The sequence below is a fragment of the Cyberlindnera jadinii genome (genome assembly GCF_001661405.1).
Source record: "Cyberlindnera jadinii NRRL Y-1542 unplaced genomic scaffold CYBJAscaffold_1, whole genome shotgun sequence".
NCBI classification, from domain to species: domain Eukaryota; kingdom Fungi; phylum Ascomycota; class Saccharomycetes; order Phaffomycetales; family Wickerhamomycetaceae; genus Williopsis; species Williopsis jadinii.
In genome coordinates this window covers 674128-695082 of record NW_017963652.1, presented here as the reverse complement: position 1 = coordinate 695082, position 20955 = coordinate 674128, and the positions used below count along the sequence as shown (strand labels likewise).

Sequence of the window (20955 nt, the reverse complement as noted above, 5' to 3'; positions counted from 1 at the left end):
TGAGCGAATTCGTACACATGTTGTGGTGGAACGTTTGCTTGAGCACTTGGTGTTCCCTTTTGTGCTCTTGTATCCGTCATATAAGAGCTTTCAGCACGTTTCCTCTTGGAAGATTTCAATTCCTCACTCTGTTGATGCTGCTTGGAGTCACCTGGAGCCGACGCAGATGATGAGCCCCATTCACCATTTTTGAAACTCATGTTCTGTCGTTCCCACGAGGGATAAGCTCTCATATATTCATTGTCTTGCGACGGCTGAGTGGACGTATACGCTCTCTCAGTAGCTGCGCCAGTGGAGGGTCCTCCAAATGCAAAAGTATACGTCGTTGAATGAGCTGTGTCAGCGTCAGTGTCAGTTTGCCTTTTTCTTGTTTGGGTGTGCAAGTGAGCCGTGGATAGCCCACCACGGCTATTACCCGTGTCTGAGTAAAAGTATGACGCTGTGGAGGTCTTGGTGAACCGTGTACTTGGGTCAAAGCTATGGGACGTGGAGAACCGTGAGTGTCCGTGATCATTTGACGACGAACCGTCATAGTGTGACTGTTGGTGGGTTCTACTTTCAGGTCTGGAGAAAGGATCATGCCTTGGCACGTTGGAAGGAGAGCTTGTCGCTGACGTTGTCGCTGATGTTGTTGATCTTGAACCAGACGGCCCAGGCCTGTTGACATTCATCGTCGTCTCGAGCTCACTGTCGTACTTGGTACGTTTCCTGCCGTCCGTCAAAACCGAGTGGGCCTCCACCGCTTTCTTAAACAGCTCATGTGCACTGGAAGACTTGTTCTTATCTGGATGGCACTTCAAAGCACACCTCTTGAAGGCCTTTTTGATCTCTGCTTCCGTGGCATTCCTATCAACCCCGAGGATCTCATAATGGGTAGCAGATGTAGTTGGCTCATTCATCTTTGGCAGCTTTCCAACAGCTCTTTCGCTTCCAACAACGCTTGTACACGCTCAGGTTGGCTGTGAGACCAGAGAAGCACACACACACAGGTTCTGTTTCGTGTGTGTATGGCATTGTAAGTGCCTGTGATGCTTTGGTCGAGTGAGCAGTGCTATTATGTAAGCACTGCGAGCAGGCCACAATGATTATGTAAGCACGGTACACACAACGCTGCTTACATAATCATTCCACCCCGGCTCTCCATCCATACACCACCGCCCGGGCTCCCATCCACGGATACGTACACACACTTGCGCCCATCACAGTATAACGTCATAGACTCTTTGGGTTCGCCTATACACACACCACAGGCAGAATGTACGCGGACGGGGGGGGGACCAGCCAATTAGAGCTGCGTTGATCGTAGATCCCACCACCGTTGGCAAAAGCGTCCAACGAGCCACCAGCGGCCCAGCTGAGTGTACTCTCGAATCGCCTGTCCACACGCTCATTCCAGCGCTCATTGTGTGCCTTTCCCTCCACCAGCCAAGGCCTCCCCGGCCGTCACCGTCACCGTCACCGTCACCTCACGGCGCGCGCAACTGCAAACTGCAACGGCACACGCAAGACATGTGGCATAAGTAGCAGAAGCAATCAACCTCCCACTCGCGCTCACTCGCACTCACTCGTTCCCACTCGCTGGTGTCCTCTCCCCTCTACAATTAGTACCGATTGCTCCTGGGCAGGCTGTTCAGGCTGTTCAGGCTGTTCAAAACTGCAGAATTGACTGCTCACCAGCGATGGCCCAGTACTATCGGGCGTCCCCAGCTGAGCCAGTGGCCTGTGTTGCCCCGTTGCCCCCTCAACCGGCCTGTCTTTGTTCCACCGTACTCTCCCTCTGGATAATAGCCATAACAACAGTCGTATGTACGGGTTTTGTTACCCGACGTAGTTTTCGTGCGTGTGTGCGTGTGCGCGTGCGCGTTATGGTTTCTGCCTTAGAGTTTTCCCAGCTGCTTCCCAAAACTTTTCCCTGGCCGTTGCTTCGTTCTCTTCGCAATGCTGACAGCCCAGTGGAAGGAGGCATAACTGAGCAAACCTTTCTGTCGAGCTGTTGCAAGAGGGCGAGATTGACACGTGAGGAGGCCATCTGCCGTTGATATACGCTAACAAGTGACCGTCGTCCGCTTCTGTCTCTGCATCTGTGTGTATTGTTGCTCTCATAGCGATACGCTCCGTCTCGTTGCTAAGAGGGCCCATATAGTACCCACACGCTACACTCAGCACCGCGGCCGTTGCCCTAGTGGACACAGGCAGACGCCCACACACGCTGGACCCCTCGTATACACTTGAATATCTAGTCAATTTGGAACGATGGAGACGCCAGGCCAGATCACAGCTCACAATACACACGTCTCAGGGTTACCGCTGCTGTCGCTGGTGCCCGAGGTGACGCATTCACCAGTGATGACACCCCCGCTGCAAACGGTTTCACACTCTACAGAGCAGCAGGAGAAGGAGCGCACACAGCGTACGCTGGATATGGCGTCGATGGCGCTGAGGAACTCGAGCTCGCAGAGCATCAGCAAGCTGCCCGCAAAGTCGTCGGTGTCGAAGGGCAAGTATGGGCTGAAAGACTTCGAAGTGCTGAGATCGTTGGGAACGGGCTCCTTTGGACGAGTCCACCTGGTGCGCTCAACGCACAACGGCAGATTCTATGCGATGAAAGTGTTGAAAAAGGATAGGGTTGTGAAGATGAAACAAGTTGAACACACGAACGACGAGAGAAGGATGCTTTCCCTGGTGGAACACCCCTTCATCATCAGAATGTGGGGCACGTTCCAGGACTCCCAGCAGCTGTTTATGATTATGGATTACATCGAAGGTGGTGAGCTGTTTACGCTGTTGAGGAAGTCCCAAAGGTTCCCAAACCCTGTGGCGAAGTTCTACGCCGCGGAGGTGTGTCTTGCGTTGGAGTACCTCCACGAGCACACCATCATTTACAGAGATTTGAAGCCTGAGAACATCCTACTGGATAGAAATGGCCATATAAAGCTCACAGATTTTGGCTTTGCTAAAGAGGTCAGAGACGTTACCTATACGCTCTGTGGAACGCCAGATTACATAGCACCGGAGGTTGTCGCTACGAAACCGTATAACAAGTCTGTGGACTGGTGGTCCTTTGGAATCCTGATATTTGAAATGTTGGCAGGCTACACCCCCTTTTATGACTCTTCACCTATGAAGACGTATGAAAATATCCTTGCCGGCAACGTTAAGTACCCTGAATTCCTACACCCAGATGCCCTTGATCTGTTGAAAAGACTGATAACAAAGAACTTGAGTGAACGGTTGGGTAATTTACAAGGAGGCACAGAGGATGTGAAGAGACACCCTTGGTTTTCAGAAGTTGTTTGGGAGAGATTACTATCAAGAGACATTGAAACGCCGTATGAACCACCAATTCAACCAAACACCGGTGACACATCACAGTTTGATAGATATCCAGAAGAGGATACAAACTATGGAGTTGGTGGCCCGGATACGTACGGCCATCTCTTCCCAAACTTTTGAATAGTTGTCGGCATTGGCTGACAACGATATGATCATGAATCTCTTGAAAACAACAACATAAAGCCATTGTGATAATTTAATTCGTATAGTTGTGTGTCACTGTAGAACGTCATAGTGTTCCAATATTGGGATCTTTAATCCATCTCTTGTATACAGGATGCCAAGAGTGCCGAAGAAGTCATCATTGACAAGAGATCTCTGTGTCCAGGGCTTGACATATGCCACTGTTTCACGGGTGAATAAAACTTGGTGATGGAGAGCACTTTCTGTTTCCATAGATGTACCGTAGCAATACATTTGAATGTATGTGGTTCCCTATTGGTTGTGTGTTCTATAATATTGTACTTGAACTTCGTCTTGCTTTGATATCACCGCCAATTGGTCTATACCTCAGTCCCCAAGTCAAGTGGTTAAGCCAATTACATGTAGATCTCGTTGATGGGAAGTGTCATTAGTAATTAAAACGATTAAGAACATGAATATGGAAGTGAACAACAATGACAACTTCCCAGGTTCAACACCGGGTTGAATGTTCCTAAAAGACAACAGAGGGGAGGAGAAAAGAAGGCAGAATACACACATACATTCAGCTGAAATCTCTTGCTGCATCACAGAGCCTAACTTGCTGGAGCCAAGAGCTTTTCATCACTTGTTCAATGGTTAATCTCGTTGAAGGATTTGGATCCAACATCCCATAAACAGTGGCCTTCCTGGATTTGTAATAAGCACCACTTTTCATGCTTTCAATTGGTACAAACGTTCCAGGCTTCCCTTGTTGAGGTCTGGTTTCGATGTAGTCCTCGTACAGAGGTTCACTCAACTTGGCAACAGGCCAGAGATAAGTTCCAGTTGCCATTGTTAGGTACAATACACCAAGGGCCCAAACATCGGCTGCACGGGGATCGTACTCGTTACAGATAAACTCCTCCGGTGCAACGTAGGGTTCACTACCACATGCTCCTTGACTGAAATGACATTCCTTTTCCCATGCGGTTCTGAACACTGCACTTGTTCCAAAGTCGGAGATCTTTGCAACACCTTGCGTGGTCAACAATATGTTTTCCGGCTTGATATCACAGTGAGCAACACCACGGGCATGCATATAGTCAAGCCCATTTGTAACCTGTTTCATGAAACAATCTGCTTCAAGCGAAAGCAGACCTTCCCTGTTAGTCTTGGAAATTAGGTTATAGAGGTCTCCTCCAGCACAGTACTCCATGATTTCAGAGTAGATACCAGACGAGTTCTTCATCAAATCAAATGTACGGACAATGTTCAAATGCTGAAGAGAGTTCGAGATGACAAACTCCGACGTCAATCTCGTCGCAAAGTGTTGAACATCTTCGTTATCCCTCTTTCGAAGTTCCTTAACGGCGTAGAACATTTCCCTCTTTGAGGCCGTGTCAACCTTGGAAACCAGCTTGACGATACCGTAGGTACCTTTACCGATGATACCTTGGGGCTTCCCGTACTTTTCCGTCAATTTATAGCTCTTTGTAGCGTTTGTAGAGCTGGAATCAACGTCATCAGTTTTAATCTTCTCCACTAGCTTGTTGATCAAGTTCAGCTGATCGTCTCCAATGGCAGCCTGCTCTTTGAACTCATCATCTTCATAGTCGTCGTCCTCTGTCTCTTCAGAATCGTCCTCTTCCCCGTCACCAAACGAGGACGATCTATCCTCGTCTTCTTCATCAAACGTTTTCCGACTCTGAATGCTTAACCGGCGCTGGAAGTCCATTCTGTTCTGTTCTGGCAACACACTGAACGCGGTATCATCACCATTCGCAGTGCTTCTTCTCAGAAATCCAGAGAGGATGCCGCTTCCCTGCGGTATCTTTTCCAAGATCTTGATGGGCTTGAGAACGTGCTCGTGCGAACCGTCTTCGTAGATCTTCGTTGTACCGTCGTCGGAGATTTGAACGATGCTGCTCTGTCTGCTGCTGCTTCTAACGCTTGCTCTTCTGGAGAGCGTCTGATCTTGAGAACCCTTTCTTGAGGTCACAGACGTAGCGCTCAGTGTAGATTTCACAGGAGTGAAGGCTGGTTCCGGAACCGCCAATGGGATCATGTTGGGGACCCTTACCGCTGTGAATCCTAAATCATCAACAACGGTGGAATCAGACTTCGGGTCTAAGCCTGGTGTGACGTTTGTATTTCTCGACACCCGTGCAGTTGGCGAGATGGATCTGTCTCTGCCCACAGGGGAGCACGACGTGGTGGCACTAACTGGCGATGTGGCACTAACTGTTGATCTCTGGCGTGCCACTTTCAATCCGCCTGGGTCTGCTCTTTGTTGTTGTTGCTGCTGCTGCTGCTGCTGCTCTTCAACCTTGTGGATGTTATCCTTGTTCTCTTCCGTCTTTGGCGCCTTCACAAACAGGTTCTTCAACGACAGCGACAGTGAATGCGTTTTCCTCGTCACGTTCTGCTGAGATGGCGAGCCATTTCTCACGTCAGCCCCCGGATTCCCTGCGCTTACGCTATTGGCCCTGCGCATTTCTCTCCCTTTCTATGTCTGCTCTCTGGACCCGTGATCCCCTCTATTTTCTCCCTCCCGGCTGGCGACTGAAAGATACAATTACAGATAGAAGCACCGAGACTGCTAAGATCAAGCGATTAGCCACCAAAAATAGTCAATTGGACGATGCTTTGGTTGATAGCCAACACAGTTGCACAGGAAACCAGGAGAAGGAGACGTTCTTTCGATCAGCTTTTGCAGAACTTGCCTCAGCAAAGGCGGATTTTCCTCTTTGCGAGAGCTCTCTGCTGGGCCCCAATTTTTTTTTCTATGACGTCTTCACCTCCGCGCAACGGGGTTTTTCTTCTGTGCGATGTCCTGAGGCGAGGGGGGGGGGTGGCGGATTCTGCGTAAATTCCGAATGTTTGGATGTTTTGGGAAATACGGGGAGGAGGTCACGTGTGAGAGGGCCTCGGATATGGGGTTTTCTACAGCGCTGAGGGAAACTCAAAATTTGATTTTTGACGTTGGTTTTCACATCGAATGAGCTTTGTTGGATAGTGACGACGACACATTTATACCATCAACCTGTGTGTTTGTGTGTGCTTGTGTGCTTATCTGTGTGTATTTCGAAACGATGTTCCAGGCATTACCAAAATCAAGATTCTCAAGACACGTTGAACGTTTGAACCTGTTGTCCAGCGGTGCTGGTTCACTACTCGTTCCTAAAGAGGTGAAGTCCGTGGAGCTTGTATTCAAGAACAGATCCATTGGAGGCCATCTGGGCGCAAAGTGAGTTAATACTCTGATACACCAATCCCAGGCATCTCTGAGATGACGACTGGGTGGGCACAAGGACGGGAACACAGTTGTACTGACATGCAAACTAGGAAATTCTGGAGAGAAAACTTGCCGAGGGTGCAGTTCTTCAACCCATCGCTCCCAATAACGGTCATCAGAGTCGAGCCTGAAGCCGGAGAGGCTAAGCAGGTACCAGCGGTGCTCAAAGTCGAATTCAGTACGTATACACGCTCTCACTGTATGATCCCCACGTCTACAGAGGTCTTGTTCTTATACTAACACTCACCACAGAGGACGGCGAGGTCAAGAAAGTTGACGTCAAGCACAAACACTCATCAGAGATCCTCAAACTGTTTGTGAAGATGACCGGCGCTACTCCGGCAGAGGAGATCGTCCACACTCCACAGCTATAGATTCCCACGCCGGGCTCCTTGGAAGCTCATCGGTCGGAACTTGTACATATAAAAACATGCAATCTGGAGATTCGTACATAGCAGAAGAAACAGTCGTCGTTGTACATCAGGTGGAAATGGGAACCATTCCCATTGCTCAACAGCCAGTAGCCATTGTAAAGTAGCAAGTGGACACTGTGCCCAAGGCGAGTGTGACAGAGACAGGGCAAAACACCCAGACACCCAGACACACAAGCACCCTTACACCAAAACACCCGCACACCACTAGCGTCTCCATCCATCCGACAGCCGGCCCTAAACAACCTCGCACACTAAGCACGCTTAACTACGCTGGATCATCAGTGTCAGTCAGAAAGGCCCCAAGCTGCGAACCTGGGTTTGCTCTGCCATTGGCCACCTTGCAGTTTAAAAGAGACCCACGCTGCCCGTTTCCACCACCCGTTGCCCACCGTTCTCAAAGAACCAAGCTGGAAAACCATGCCGTCGTTCACCAGCGATCTGCTCCATGGGTCTTTGGACGTAAGTCACCGTCTTATCGTCGCGGTTTCCTGGGCTTAGCCGTCGAGCCTGGGGAAAGCACTGCCATCAACAGATTACTAACAGCCAGGCCACCGTGTGCAACAGGGGATAAAGCTATCGAAGCACCACATCGTACACAACTACCTGAAGGTGCCCGCGGGCATCGTCGTTGTGCTGGCGATCCTCTACGGCGTTAACGAGATCATCATCTTGACCACCATCAACTTCCCGGCCTCGGTGACGTGCATGCTGGTGCTATACCTGGCGCTCATAGTGTCGACGATGACGCTGGGCAAGAACAGGACCAACTGGATCATTGGCCTTGTGAAGATCCCGGGGGACTTCTGTCTCAAGTGGATCAACATATTCTTCACGCCGGCGTTTGTGACGCTGCCGCTGAGCGACTGGATCAGCGCTAAGGAAGCGCTGACGATAGCTGCCGTGTTCGTCATCGGCTATGTAGTGCAGACCGTGGTGGTGGCATACTTCACCATAGCGCTCCAGAAGGTGCTGGGCCAGCAGCGCAAGTCCGACGTGACGCGGGCGGAAGAGCTAGGGGACCTGAACAGGAACACCATGCTGAACGGTGACAGTACCGCCGTGGGCTCGTCTGGCCTGGCTGGTGCCGCCGACGACGAGTCGTATGAGTCGAGAAGAGGCTCGCTTGCAACGTTGCAACTCCAGCGGATGAAGACGTTCGAAGCTGTGCCCCACGAGATTGCTGATGAGATTGCACGAGGCGATGAGGACTCCATCGAGATGAGATACAGGGATGAGCACGAGGCGTCATCAAACGACATCGCTTCTGCGAGAGCCAGCGATGAGATAGTCCAGATCCACCTGACGACGAATGCGAAGAACCAGACGATAAGCGTTCCTGGGCGTGCTGCTAAGCCTAAGGGACACCTACACAACTCATACGATCCATTTACAAGGCTTCAGGGGACTTGGAACCGGTTGTTCTGTGAGAGAGCGCTGTTGAAGCAGAGCAGACCGACTCCGCTGCTGTCCAGAAGAGAGTGGATTGCACAGTTTGTCCACAAGAGGTTTGATCTTCTGGTGTACTTTGGTGTCTTCATCACGTCACTGCCCATCTACTATGCTGTTGGCTATGAGATGCCCTTACAGCTGATGATTGCGGTGTTCACCTTCTTGTTCGTGCTGAAGGTGCCGCCTCCTAAGTACAGGAAATTCCTACACCCTGTGCTGTGCTCCGTGGGATTGTCGTGGCTGTTCTTCTTCATCTTTGCCATTATCAAGGGCCAGAACTTCTTGGATTCCTTGAGGGAGTACAAGACAGGCGTGACATACCTGAGGCTGTTCAACCATCGAAACTCCACGTCACCACCGGGAGCTGGTGACGTCTTTGCAACGTTGATGGATGTTTCCATCGTGTCGCTCTCCATGCCGATGTACACCTATAGAATGGACCTGAAGCGTCATTTCCTTGCGCTGTTACCACCAATTCTGTTGATGACGTTTGGATGCTTCTTCGTATATCCTCCAATGTGCTATCATTTGGGAATATCTTCACAGAGATCCATCGGTTTCGCAGGCAGATCCGTCACCTTGGCCCTGGGGACGCCATTTGTGCAGGCATTGGATGGTTCCATTCCACTGATGGCTGTCACGACGGTGATTTCTGGAATCATTGGTGCGCTAACGTGCCAATGGTTCTTCAAATTCCTCCGCATCAGGGACGACGACTACGTCACAAGAGGCATTACTCTTGGTGTTAATTGCGGTGCCATTGCCACTGCGCATTTGTTGACCATCGATCCGAGAGCTGCTGCAATGAGTTCTCTTTCTTTCGTGCTCTTCGGTACGTTTATGGTGATACTGGCATCCATAAACCCATTGGCTCACCTCATCAAAGGCTGGGTCGGATTATGAGCTTCACTAACCAGTTATCTACAGTTGAATCTGTGTGATGATATATCTTTTATTGAAGAAAGCATAGCTTAGCAGATATCGCCTGTTATCCATTGTTAGTACTACTCATCACTGTAGACGTTGCCCGTGACAGCCAAATTGAGCTTGTTATAACTTTTCAATCAGAGGTGCTATAAGTTCTACTAAAACTGAGCATGAGACTTTTCTCTAACATTCGAATTCGATTCAGTTGTCCCTATCTGGTTACTCATCATCAAGCACAAACAAACCAATTGGCATCCTACGACGATAATCACTTACTTTGCCTGTTTCTTTTGCTGTTGAAGATGTTGTGAAGAATAGCTGAAAATTTTTTAGATCTTTCGGTTCTTTTATAACTTCGGCGTAGAAGCCAGCAGGGCTCATAACGCCAAATAGGCGTCATCAACACTTTCTTCAATGAACTGCTTTATAGGGCAAAAAGGTGCTACAATTGTGAATATAACGTGCTTTTTATAAGATGAAGAGGTTATTCATCAACATGTGATTCTTTTTTTAGGAATTGGGAGGAGCAGTTGTTGTTCAATCCTCACTCTTAATACGAGCCTCTCTTTCTAGCCTCTCTTCGATTTCCCTCAGTTCCCGTTCTCTCTCCATCAGTTCCTTCTTCTTCTGTAGCAAGTCCTTTTGAACACGTTCTTCGAACGCCTTCAATCTTTCTTCTTCTAGTCTGATTTGTTCTTCACGGGCCAGGTATGTATCGTTGTTCAGTGATGGAGACTGCAAAGACGCATCAGGGTCTTGTTTGACCAGTGGGGACTTGATTGAAGGCTCAGCGTTGAACTGGCTCGTGAGATGATCTGGCAGTGAGCCACCAGAGCCGCTCAGGGCCTCGGTTCTGTACTTTTCGTACAATATTTCATGCGTATAATCCTTGAGATCTTGGAGATGAGAGATGAGTAACAGATTCCTCAATATCACGAAATCGGACAGTTCGTGGTCTTCAATGTTGATGAAACCCCATGGGTATTTTCTTCCTCTAATCAGTTCACCTTCAACTTCAAACACTTGGTTTGAGCCAATTACAGAGAACGGGATCAAAGATCTCAAATACGAGTTCGTGTCGACTGTTTCGTTATCGTCGGTTTCCAAGTCGTATGGGAAGTAGTAGTATTCGATCCCGTAGTGTTTCAGGTCCTCAAGGATCAGTTTCTTGTTCAATGCCAACTCCTCACGTGTCAGAGCGTCGGCTTTACTGATCACAGGTATGATGTTGACCAGGCCGGTCAACCTCTTCAGCATCTCCACGTCAATCTCCTTCAACCCATGGCCCGTCGCGTTTATAAAGTAGATCACCGCGTGAACCCTAGAGTCCTTGAAACGAGGGTTTCTTCTCACCCGCGACTCCTCCAGCAGAACCTCATCGTACTGATGTTTCAAGTAGTCAGTGACAATGTTGAAATTGGACGAGTTGTCTAGCGAATCGCCAAACCCTGGCGTATCGATGATGCTGAGCGAGATCTTGACACCCTCATTGTCCTCCAACTCAACGTTCTCCTCCCTGAGCCGGAAGTCTCTCTCCACAGAGTCATCAGTTGCCAACGGGATCGTGCTCGAGGGCTCAACAACCTGCTGGCCACACAACGAGTTGATAAACGTAGATCTACCACTACCTGATTGGCCCACAACCATGAGCGTGAACTGAATACCCTTCTTCAGGGTCTTTCTCTTTCTGAGCGCTGCTGATGTCACCGATGCCATTCTTGCCAATGTCTCTGCTGCTATGGCCTTTCCAAACTATCACTCGGTGTGCCAGAACAAAGCGGAAAGCTCACTGTTGAAGCCACCTATAGCAGGAATGTTGAGATGAAACAAAACAAAACAAAGCACAGCACAGCACAGCACCAAAAACGGGCACCCGGACACCAAAGGAAAACCACGCTTTCCCAAAAGGGCAGGCGGTAGGGTAACCTGACGCGTCTCGGAAGATTACGTAATCCGATCTTTTGTAGCCGGGTGTGGCATCACGTGGCGATTACATAAGCACAAGGAGAAGTTCTCCCACCGCTGCGGTGCTGAGCCAGCAGGGAAACACATCACAGCACTACAACCACAGCCGGCGAGACGTAATCACAGGGGAAACGATCGAGAGAGCGATAGACACACAGTGAGAGATACCGTGGGAGACACCGTGAGAGCGTATATACACAGCAGGAAGATTTCAGCGGCGATACAAAGATGAAGTTCTCCCATTCGCTACAGTTCAACGCTGTTCCTGAGTGGTCATCAAGATACCTGGCGTATTCAAACCTGAAGAAGCTGATCTACAACCTGGAGAGGGAGTTGCTGCAGAGAGGAACCACCTCGGCACTGGATAATGAAGCGTCGTACCTCATTTCCCAAGACCGTGGTGCTCAAGATAGAGACGCTGTCCGCACCTTTGTTGCTGCTTTGGATGCAGAGTTGAAGAAGATTGACAAGTTCTACAAAGAGAAGGAGCTGTCTGCTTACCAGGACTACGAGCTGCTTCTGACCGATGTCGAGGACTTTGAGAAGAACCTGAGACCCGTGGAGTCGACAGACACCCAATTCCACTCGATGAAGAGGGCACGATCCATTCCAAACGTGTTGCCTCCTGTACACGATAGCGATGACGATGATGACGAGCTTGCTGACGGTGCTGGAGACGACGGTGAAGGTGTGACGAGCTTTAGAGGTCGACAGGGCTCCTTGGAGCTGGACCAGAGACTTAGAAGAAACGAGGGGCTCGTACGTTCACGGACACCCGAGTTTTGGGACAGCGAATACGATAACATGCCTACTAGAGACCCGTTCAACGTCCTGGCTGATATCAGAATCACTCTGAAGAGAAGATCCATAGCTCTGTTCACGCTCTTGTCGGAGCTGAGATCGTACATCGAGCTCAACAAGACCGGGTTCACTAAGATATTGAAGAAGTTTGACAAGACTGTCAACACCAAGTTGAAAGATGAGTACTTGGAGAAACTGGTGAAGGAGTCATATGCCTTCAGTGCCTCCACTGAGAAGTTGCTGACAGAGAGATTAGAATCAGTAATTGAAATCTATGCATCCTTATCAACGAACGGGTCTATAGAGATGGCCAAATCCGAGCTAAGATTGCATCTCAGAGAACATGTCGTCTGGGAACGTAACACTGTCTGGAAAGATATGATTGGATTGGAAAGAAGGGCCCAGACTGCAACCTTGGCGAAGAAGAAAGGTTCTGGTCCTGGATCAAAGGAAATATTGGTTGGTGAAGAAGACGAACAAGCCGAGGACAACGTTTTAAAGACCAATACTTTAACACTGATCGCAATCTTTATCATAACTGTGGTGCTGTTAATCGTCTCACCTTTTGAACAGATTGAGCAGAAGAATTGCTTTGCCCTTCTGGTTTGCTCATCGCTGTTATGGGCCACTGAGGCAATCCCATTGTTTGCAACATCGTTATTGGTTCCACTCTTGATTGTCGTTCTTGGAGTCTTGAAAGATGACTCTGGGGATAGAATGGACCCTGTTAACTCGTCAAAGTTCATCCTGTCGGCAATGTGGTCTTCTGTTATAATGCTCTTACTCGGTGGATTCACACTGGCCGCAGCACTCTCTAAGTACAACATTGCCAAAATGGTATCCACTTGGATTCTTTCAAAAGCTGGTACCAATCCGAAAGTTATCCTTTTCACAATCATGACCGTGGCACTTGTGGTGTCGATGTGGGTTTCAAACGTGGCAGCACCAGTGCTATGCTATTCCATCGTTCAATCTCTCTTGAGAACTTTACCACGTGGATCATACTTCGGTAAACAACTGGTCCTGGGTATTGCATTGGCTTCAAACATCGGTGGTATGGCATCTCCAATTGCGTCTCCTCAAAATATCATCTCCATTGGGATGATGGACCCACAACCTTCCTGGGGCCAATGGTTTGTTATTGCAATCCCAGTTTCATTAATTTCTTTGGTTATCATCTGGGCCTTTCTCATTGTCACCTTTAGATCATCAGAAAAAATTGCCATTGCAGGCATTAGAACTGTTGACGATAAGTTCAACAGAACGCAATGGTACATTACCTTTGTGACGGTGCTGACCATAGTTCTATGGTGCTTGGCTCACCAACTTGAGGGGGTGTTTGGTGAAATGGGTATCATTTCAATCATTCCAATGATTTTGTTCTTTGGTACTGGCATTCTTACAGCTGAAGACTTCAATAACTTCCTATGGACCATTGTTGTGCTAGCCATGGGTGGTATTGCCCTGGGTAAAGCAGTCTCAACGTCTGGGTTGCTTGAAACAATTGCCATAGCTATCCAGAGAAACGTCCAAGGGTTCTCACTGTTCTCCATTCTATTGGTGTTCGGTGCGTTAATTCTTGTCGTTGCAACTTTTGTCTCTCACACCGTGGCTGCGTTAATCATTGTTCCTTTGATTGCGGAGATTGGATCCAAGTTGGACGATCCACATCCAAATTTGTTGATCATGGGTGCAGCTTTCCTCTGTTCAGCAGCCATGGGTTTGCCAACCTCAGGGTTCCCTAACGTTACAGCAATTTCATTGGTGGATGATTTCGGTGAAAGATATCTCACTGTGGGAAACTTCATTTCCAGAGGTGTTCCTAGTTCCATATTTGCCTACCTTGTTGTGGTTACAGTGGGATTCGTTCTAATGAGATTAACAGGGATGTGAAAGAGCTCTTCTTCTCATGCGAATCGTTAAATTCTGTTGCCAGTTAGTAAACAAAGTAATAGTTATAATACATGTGTGCATTTCATGTTTCAAATACCTATCTAGTCTTTGGCATCTTTCGTCTCTGATCTATTTCATCCTTCTGACCATAGAAATGTGGAGCGAGCTCGGCAAGCCATTGTTCTTGGACGGGCATCACGTTCCTCATGAATTCCTTTGAAGTGAGGACCAACTCGTTATATATAACCATCTTTGGAGGAGGTTTAGTCTTGTAGAGCACAGATGAAGGATGAATGTACACTGTTTGGTTCTTCTTGAGGGAACGGTAGCCATCGCCTGTCTTTGATAGACGTGCAGCGTTGGGGAAGTACCCCGATGCAATGGCCTTTTCAATATTCAACGTTAGCTTTTGAGGATCCTTTTCTGCTTCGTTTCCTTTGGATTTGATCAGTGTTTCCAATCTATCACAGAGCCTTTCGAGTTGATCACGAACGTTTCTAGCTCTCGCAAGGGTTTTATGCTGAATGAAATTATCACGACACCATTGCAGTGAATAGTCACTCTCAGCCCATCTGTTGAAGATTTCGAGCAGAGTCAGGTGATCACTTGACTGTTTAAAAGAATCTCTCGCAGAGTCTGCTAACATCTTCTTTTCCTTAGGTCTGTAGAACAATGCAGCAGATTCATCAAGCATGGACACAATTGTTAAGATTTCGTCCGTACAGTTAAACTCACCACTTGACAGAACAACTTTTGCAAGCATTGGGTTTGTTGGGAATTCAGCCATTTGCCTTCCGATAAGAGTCAGTTGACCTTTCGAGTTAAGTGCACCCAAAGCATACAGTAGTTCCAAGGATTTGATAAGAGTCTCACTGGCTGGAGGATCCATAAAGTCAAAATTTATCAAATCGTTTATCCCAAGTGACAAAAGCAGCAAAACAACACTAGCCAGATTCGATCTCAATATCTCAGGTGTCGGATTAGCAGGCAGTTCATGAAAGTAAGCCCATTTCGTGTACAGCCGGAAACACTTACCTGGTCCAACTCTACCAGCTCTACCAGCTCTCTGGTCTGCTGAAGCCCTTGAGCAGGGAACGACAACTAAGCTCTCCATACCAGTTGAAGGGTTATATACATTCTCCTTAACGAAGCCGGCATCGATAACGTAGACAATTCCATCTATGGTAAGAGACGTCTCTGCAATGTTTGTTGCTAGAACAACTTTTCTAGCACCCTTTGGCGTTGGTTCAAAGATCTTTTGTTGCATATCCGACGGTAGGTTAGCATATATTGGGCAGACGATCATTTCTTTTATCCTGGACCCCAGTTTCTGACAAGTGGCATTTAAATTCTCAGCCATTGTTTCAATTTCATCTTGACCTGTCAGGAAGACCAGGATATCACCTGGTCCTTGAGATGTGTGGATTTGAAATACAGTTGTTGTTGCAGCATGCAAATAGTTAGCCTCTGGTTGTTTGGTATAGTGAATATCGACAGGGAAACGACGACCTGGAATGTTGAATATTGGTGCACCGTCAAAGAAATCACTGAATTTCTCAGCGTTCATGGTTGCAGAAGATATGAGCAGTTTCAAACCGGGCCTGTATTTCGAAATGTCTTTGACCAATCCAAAGAGGATATCAGTGCTCAGGGTTCTTTCATGTGCTTCATCAATCATCAATGCAGAGTATCCACTCAGTTCAGGATCGGTCATAAACTCTCTCAAGAGCATACCGTCGGTCATGTACTTAACAACGGTCTTTTCGCTTGTGTTATCTTCAAATCTAATGGAGTAACCAACCTCTTGTCCAAGCCTTACACCCATTTCATCAGCGACTCTGGCAGCCACGGACATCGCAGCAACACGACGTGGTTGAGTGCATGCAACCTTCATACCATTCACAGTGTAGCCATCTTCAAAGAGGTATTGAGGTAGTTGTGTAGTCTTTCCAGAACCGGTTTCACCAACAATGATCAGAACATTATGTTCCCTGATGGCCTCCAGCAGCTGCGATCTATATTTGTACACAGGTAAGGACTTCCTTACCTCATCAATGGTCTTGATCCTCTGTTCCTCTTCTTCTATGCGTCTCTTCAACGCCTCTTGTTCTTGAGTAAGCTGAGGGCCTTCGTCCACGGTATCAAGCAAAAAGTCAATGTTGTGATCGTCATCAAACACATATTCATACTGGTCTTGATTTGGAGCAGATATCTCGTCTGGGTGCGATATCTTGGCTCTCTTTGCAACCTGCTGCTGTTCCCAACGACCAGTTTCAGGTATTGCACCAGAGTCCTTATGTTTCGAGTACAGCGCATCCTCTTTCCTCTTCCTATCCAGCGACTCTTCAGGTAGGGCATAACCTCCAACATCAGCGCCTCGTTTCTCCCTCATCAGTTGGAGTACTTCACGTTTATGATGAATCTCCTCCTGTTCCCGTCTCGTGAGGTTGTCCCATCCGTAGCGCTTAGCATCTTCTTCCAGTCCTTCAACCTCCCTTTCAAGAAGCGCAAACTGCTCCTCCTCACGCTTGTCCAGGTACTTCTGTCTCGCCAGTTCTCTCAAGTCTTGGATATCCGCATTCTCATGAGGTGGGACGGGTGCTTCGTCCACCGCAGTGCCACCACTTTCAACGTCATCGCCGCCAACATCACCACCATCAGCGTCGTCACCGCCAGGGCGCTCAAGACCTTGTTTCTCCTCGTCAGACTCCGAATCAGATCCCCAACGGTCGATATCTTTCCTTCTCTGTCTGCTGTTGCTCATCGTTCAACAACCGCCCGTTGCCTTCTCTGAACCGCGCTGTCTGTTGTTGTTATAAACTGTCCTTAGTACTTGTTTGTTTACGTTTTCTGGGCGGGACGATGGGCGCCAAAAAAAATCAACAAACATCACCATGTTGAGGAACAGTGCGAGCGGACGGGAGAAGAAGAGAACTCCACCAGCTGTAACCAGTGCAGAGCGCGGAAGAGAGAAAGAAATGGCTACCAAGAAGAAATCGTCTCGCTCCAAGCCAGACGATTCACTGTTGTTTTACGGCTCTGCCCTGTATGACTTCCTGTCGCCTTTCAAAAGAGCACAGAACCAATGGGCTGCTCGGTACACTGTTGTGATCTTTGCCATAATTGTGCGCTCAGCCATCGGGTTTGGAAGCTACTCAGGTGCTGGGACGCCTCCGATGTATGGTGATTTCGAGGCACAGAGGCATTGGATGGAGATTACCCAGCATCTGCCAATGAAGGACTGGTACTGGTATGATCTACAGTACTGGGGGTTGGACTATCCACCACTCACGGCGTACCACTCTTGGTTTTTCGGTAAGCTGGGTAGCTTGGTGGACCCAGCTTGGTTTGCACTGGATGTGAGCCGTGGACTGGAGACCGAAACGCTGAAATCTTTCATGAGATTCTCAGCATTGGTCAGCGAGGTCGCTATTTACGTACCTGGTGTGTTTCGTTACACCAAATGGAACGGTAAGGCTATAAAGCACTCGCCAATTGACCAGACCATTGTGGCATCTTGTATCTTGTTCCAGCCAGCGTTGATGATCATCGATCATGGTCATTTCCAATTCAACTCTGTGATGCTCGGACTCACTCTGCTATCGATCGTGCACCTGTTGTATGAGAACTATATGCTTGCATGTGTCTTCTTCGTGCTGTCCTTAGGGTTCAAGCAGATGGCATTGTACTATGCACCAATTTTCTTCTTCTACCTGCTTGGAAGATGCGTTGACTTACAAACCCCAGGCTTACCACTATCCAAGAGATTGAATCCATTCAGACTGTTTTTAATCGGCACTGCAACGGTCATTACATTTGTACTACTTTTTGGCCCACTGGTCCTATTCGGTGGCCTGGAGAACCTAAAGCAGTGCATCCATAGATTGTTTCCATTTGCTCGTGGTATTTTTGAAGATAAAGTTGCCAATTTCTGGTGTTTCTCTAACATCTTTATCAAGTACCGTACACTCTTCTCACAGGAGCAATTGCAGTCTTATTCACTGATTTTAACACTGGTGGGATTCCTACCAGCTGCTATTCTGATCTTCTTCAAACCAAGAAAGAATCTGCTCCCATGGGCACTTGCAGTTTGCTCAATGTCGTTCTACCTCTTCTCATTCCAAGTTCATGAGAAGACCATTTTGGTTCCACTGTTGCCTATCACACTCCTGTACTCTACAAATGATACAAACGACATGGCCATTATCTCATGGATCAATAACGTTGCGCTTTTCTCTATGTGGCCATTGCTGAAACGTGACGGATTGTTATTACAGTACTGCTGTCTGATGCTATTGTCCAATTGGTTGATGGGAAATCTCAGCTTCATCACGCCAACATTCTTGCCTAAGGTCCTTACACCTGGTCCTTCAATCTCGCTCGTACAGCAGGCAAAGAAGCGCCATGGTTTACCAGACGGCATCCTCTGGAGAATCATCATTCTCTCAAGTTACATCGCCATTGCCCTTGTGAGTTTCGCCGATCTCTACATCCAGCCTCCAGCAAGATACCCAGATCTATGGGTATTGGCCAACGTCGCTGTTTCTTTTGGATGTTTTGTACTGACATGGCTATGGTGTTACTACAAGTTATTTATCCTCGCATTCTAACATGGAAATCATAGCAGTCAATGCGAATTGCATAATTCCTTTGTCATTTTTTTTCCATCTTGCGTAGCCAATCGGTACGCGTCCCCACGGAGAGCGGTAAAACCGACGCGTAAACAGAGACGCGAAACTAATGTCCAATGAAAATTTGTTATCAAGCAACAGCAAAAGACCTCACAAATATTGGCCCTTTGAGTATTCAAAATGGAGAAAGATAGTCCATTGAAACCATTCTGGTTCGATTCGTCTCGTCAGAATGACAAGCTGCCTCTGAGGAACCCAATTGATGAGCTAGACAGCCCTCTGGCCACTACTGTGCCAGACTCAGGTCAGAGAGACCCCCATGCCGTTGCCAACGCGGAGTGCATTGTTCGCAAAAGGCTCCACGAAGCTGATCAAGGCCCACACAAACGTCGAACTTTGGAGTCCAGTTCTGTTGTCAATTCAGATGCTCTGAATAGTGACGATCTGGAGAAGATGACCACTTGTGTATACCGTTCTAGCTCCAGGCCGTCTGTCGGCAGCTCCGAGAGCCTGTACTTCTTCAACAGGGTGCCCTCCAGTCCACCGGCATCGCTCCTGAGGGATACCTATGACGATGGTGGTATGCTTCTGAGCTCTCCAAGCAAAGTGCAGACGTATCAAAGTGATGATATACAAACGTCGCAGATGACCATTGTTCCTGACCGGGGAAGCGACAGTGATGACTCCGAGAGTACAGTGGATTTCAACATAAACAACTTGAACAAAGTGAATGGCTATCTGTCCAGTGACAACCTGATGTCCGACCCGACACAGTCCAATGATACAGATGCCACGATTGTCACCAGGGGACGAATTGCACGGTGTATTGAAGAAGGCAATCCAAAATTACACATCGAGAACCTCGGATTGACGGTGTTACCGGACGACGTTGAAGATATGAAGAACATGGTTTGCTGGAACAAAGGCAGGCTGAGTGCTGCTCAGATAGAGATCTATGCTGCCCAGAACAAGCTAAAGATCCTACCTCCGTGTCTCTTCAACGTCGAGCAGATTTGTGTGCTGTCGCTACGAGGCAACAAACTGAAGAAGATCCCTGGGATCATATGGAAGATGAAGAACTTGACGGAGCTCTCCATAATGAACAACGATATAAAGGTTTTACCGTATCAGATTCTGAAGTTACCCAAACTGACCAATCTCTTGGTTCGCCCGAATGCGAACCTCATTGAGCTTCGAGACCAGGACCCTCACTCATACTACTGCATTGCCAACGCGATACCTAACCAGGACGGGGATATCCGTCGCTACGTCTCCAGGGTGAAGTGGTCACATAGGATAACGTCTGCTGAAAGAACCTCTCCCGAGAGAACGGACCGTGAGATTGCACACAGCCTTGAGGTTTCGCCTGTGCCGAAACTGAGCGAGCTGGCACTTAGACGGTTCTGTCACTACGACGTGACGCTATCAGAGACCAAGCTCTGGAAAAGAACCATACCGATATACACACAGAGGATGGTTACAAAGGCGTTGCAGAAGGGCATCTATGATGAGTGTTGTTCCGTGTGCGATAAGGTGACCGTGAACCCGATCGCGAAGGCGTTGGAGTGGTGGGACTTCAAGGACCAGACGCTTGTGCCCGTGAGACGCAACTTCTGCTGTGGCAACTGTGTGAAAGTGTGGCTGGACGACGTTGAGGACAAGCTTGAGAGGATGAGCTCGTGCTGAAATGGACAGTGCTGAAATGGACAGTGGTGTGTGTGATGTGTAGTGCGCGCGGACATGTAGGCGTCTAGACATAGACACCCGGACACCACACACCCGGACACCGTGACACCAAACACCCGTGACACCAAACACCCAAACACTACACACCCGTACACCCAAACACCCGGACACCACAGCGCCCCCAGCGCTCCCGCCCCAGCTACACTGGATCTCCAGACGCACACCGCTCCCAGCCCAAATCACCTCACCTCCCACGCTACGGCCCACGCTACGGCCCACTTTCCCGCTCCCAGACCATCTCACATTGCGTGCAGTGAAGGCACACATCCCGTGCAGTGAATTTGTACGATACAAATCCCAATCCACTGCAACCAGAGCACCTGGTGCGTGCAATTTGTTGCAGCGTGTTTTTCGTTGC

The 20955-nt window shown here is 48.4% G+C and overlaps 9 protein-coding genes across 9 annotated transcripts in view; 6 read left to right on the top strand and 3 right to left on the bottom strand.

Annotated features, from left to right (window-relative positions):
* CYBJADRAFT_187741 (J domain-containing protein) overlaps nucleotides 1–899 on the bottom strand; it is a gene marked incomplete at its 5' end in the record, with an annotated part of 2737 nt that extends 1838 nt beyond the window's left edge. The window contains one exon of the mRNA XM_020217275.1: nucleotides 16–899. Coding sequence (XP_020073050.1) covers nucleotides 16–899 — 884 coding nt within the window. The remainder of the gene's footprint in view (nucleotides 1–15) is intronic.
* Nucleotides 900–1607: 708 nt separating this feature from the next.
* On the top strand, nucleotides 1608–2146 carry CYBJADRAFT_5839 (uncharacterized protein). The gene has a single exon (XM_020217794.1). It carries the CDS (start codon nucleotides 1680–1682, stop codon nucleotides 2037–2039), a length of 360 nt encoding a protein of 119 aa, XP_020073049.1. The 5' UTR covers nucleotides 1608–1679; the 3' UTR covers nucleotides 2040–2146.
* A 284-nt stretch (nucleotides 2147–2430) lies between these two features.
* Nucleotides 2431–3453, top strand: TPK3 (cAMP-dependent protein kinase catalytic subunit TPK3; the record flags this gene model as incomplete). The annotated part of the gene is made up of 1 exon (XM_020212358.1): nucleotides 2431–3453. The coding sequence occupies one exon, from the start codon at nucleotides 2431–2433 to the stop codon at nucleotides 3451–3453; it is 1023 nt and encodes a 340-aa protein (XP_020073048.1).
* A 610-nt stretch (nucleotides 3454–4063) lies between these two features.
* KKQ8 (putative serine/threonine protein kinase KKQ8) lies at nucleotides 4064–5228 on the bottom strand (the record flags this gene model as incomplete). Its single annotated transcript, XM_020213114.1, has 1 exon — nucleotides 4064–5228. A coding segment is annotated over exon 1 (1128 nt), but the record flags the coding sequence as incomplete, so codon positions are not given.
* Nucleotides 5229–6473: 1245 nt separating this feature from the next.
* Nucleotides 6474–9852, top strand: MRP49 (mitochondrial 54S ribosomal protein mL61 MRP49). Its single transcript, XM_020217030.1, has 4 exons — nucleotides 6474–6703; nucleotides 6802–6929; nucleotides 7004–7104; nucleotides 7750–9852. The coding sequence occupies exons 1-4, from the start codon at nucleotides 6549–6551 to the stop codon at nucleotides 9535–9537; spliced, it is 2172 nt and encodes a 723-aa protein (XP_020073046.1). The 5' UTR covers nucleotides 6474–6548; the 3' UTR covers nucleotides 9538–9852.
* A 246-nt stretch (nucleotides 9853–10098) lies between these two features.
* On the bottom strand, nucleotides 10099–11347 carry CDC11 (septin CDC11; the record flags this gene model as incomplete). The annotated part of the gene is made up of 1 exon (XM_020213244.1): nucleotides 10099–11347. The coding sequence occupies exon 1, from the start codon at nucleotides 11275–11277 to the stop codon at nucleotides 10099–10101; it is 1179 nt and encodes a 392-aa protein (XP_020073045.1). The 5' UTR covers nucleotides 11278–11347.
* A 243-nt stretch (nucleotides 11348–11590) lies between these two features.
* Nucleotides 11591–14310, top strand: PHO91 (Pho91p). The gene has a single exon (XM_020214013.1). It carries the CDS (start codon nucleotides 11755–11757, stop codon nucleotides 14218–14220), a length of 2466 nt encoding a protein of 821 aa, XP_020073044.1. The 5' UTR covers nucleotides 11591–11754; the 3' UTR covers nucleotides 14221–14310.
* A 2888-nt stretch (nucleotides 14311–17198) lies between these two features.
* ALG6 (dolichyl-P-Glc:Man(9)GlcNAc(2)-PP-dolichol alpha-1,3-glucosyltransferase) lies at nucleotides 17199–18830 on the top strand (the record flags this gene model as incomplete). The annotated part of the gene is made up of 1 exon (XM_020216769.1): nucleotides 17199–18830. One exon carries the CDS (start codon nucleotides 17199–17201, stop codon nucleotides 18828–18830), a length of 1632 nt encoding a protein of 543 aa, XP_020073043.1.
* A 480-nt stretch (nucleotides 18831–19310) lies between these two features.
* CYBJADRAFT_165369 (leucine-rich repeat domain-containing protein) lies at nucleotides 19311–20830 on the top strand. The gene has a single exon (XM_020214012.1). The coding sequence runs from the start codon at nucleotides 19434–19436 to the stop codon at nucleotides 20535–20537; it is 1104 nt and encodes a 367-aa protein (XP_020073042.1). The 5' UTR covers nucleotides 19311–19433; the 3' UTR covers nucleotides 20538–20830.
* The last annotated feature ends 125 nt before the right edge of the window (nucleotides 20831–20955 follow it).

What these genes read in the sequence shown, in the direction of transcription:
- MRP49 (XM_020217030.1), top strand. Translation starts at nt 6,549, where the DNA reads ATGTTCCAGGCATTACCAAAATCAAGATTCTCAAGACACGTTGAACGT. An exon ending in GGAGGCCATCTGGGCGCAAA is followed by an intron (nt 6,704 to 6,801) that starts GTGAGTTAATAC and finishes CATGCAAACTAG; the next exon opens with GAAATTCTGGAGAGAAAACT. An exon ending in GGTGCTCAAAGTCGAATTCA is followed by an intron (nt 6,930 to 7,003) that starts GTACGTATACAC and finishes CACTCACCACAG; the next exon opens with AGGACGGCGAGGTCAAGAAA.
- CYBJADRAFT_165369 (XM_020214012.1), top strand. Translation starts at nt 19,434, where the DNA reads ATGCTTCTGAGCTCTCCAAGCAAAGTGCAGACGTATCAAAGTGATGAT.
- PHO91 (XM_020214013.1), top strand. Translation starts at nt 11,755, where the DNA reads ATGAAGTTCTCCCATTCGCTACAGTTCAACGCTGTTCCTGAGTGGTCA.
- CYBJADRAFT_5839 (XM_020217794.1), top strand. Translation starts at nt 1,680, where the DNA reads ATGGCCCAGTACTATCGGGCGTCCCCAGCTGAGCCAGTGGCCTGTGTT.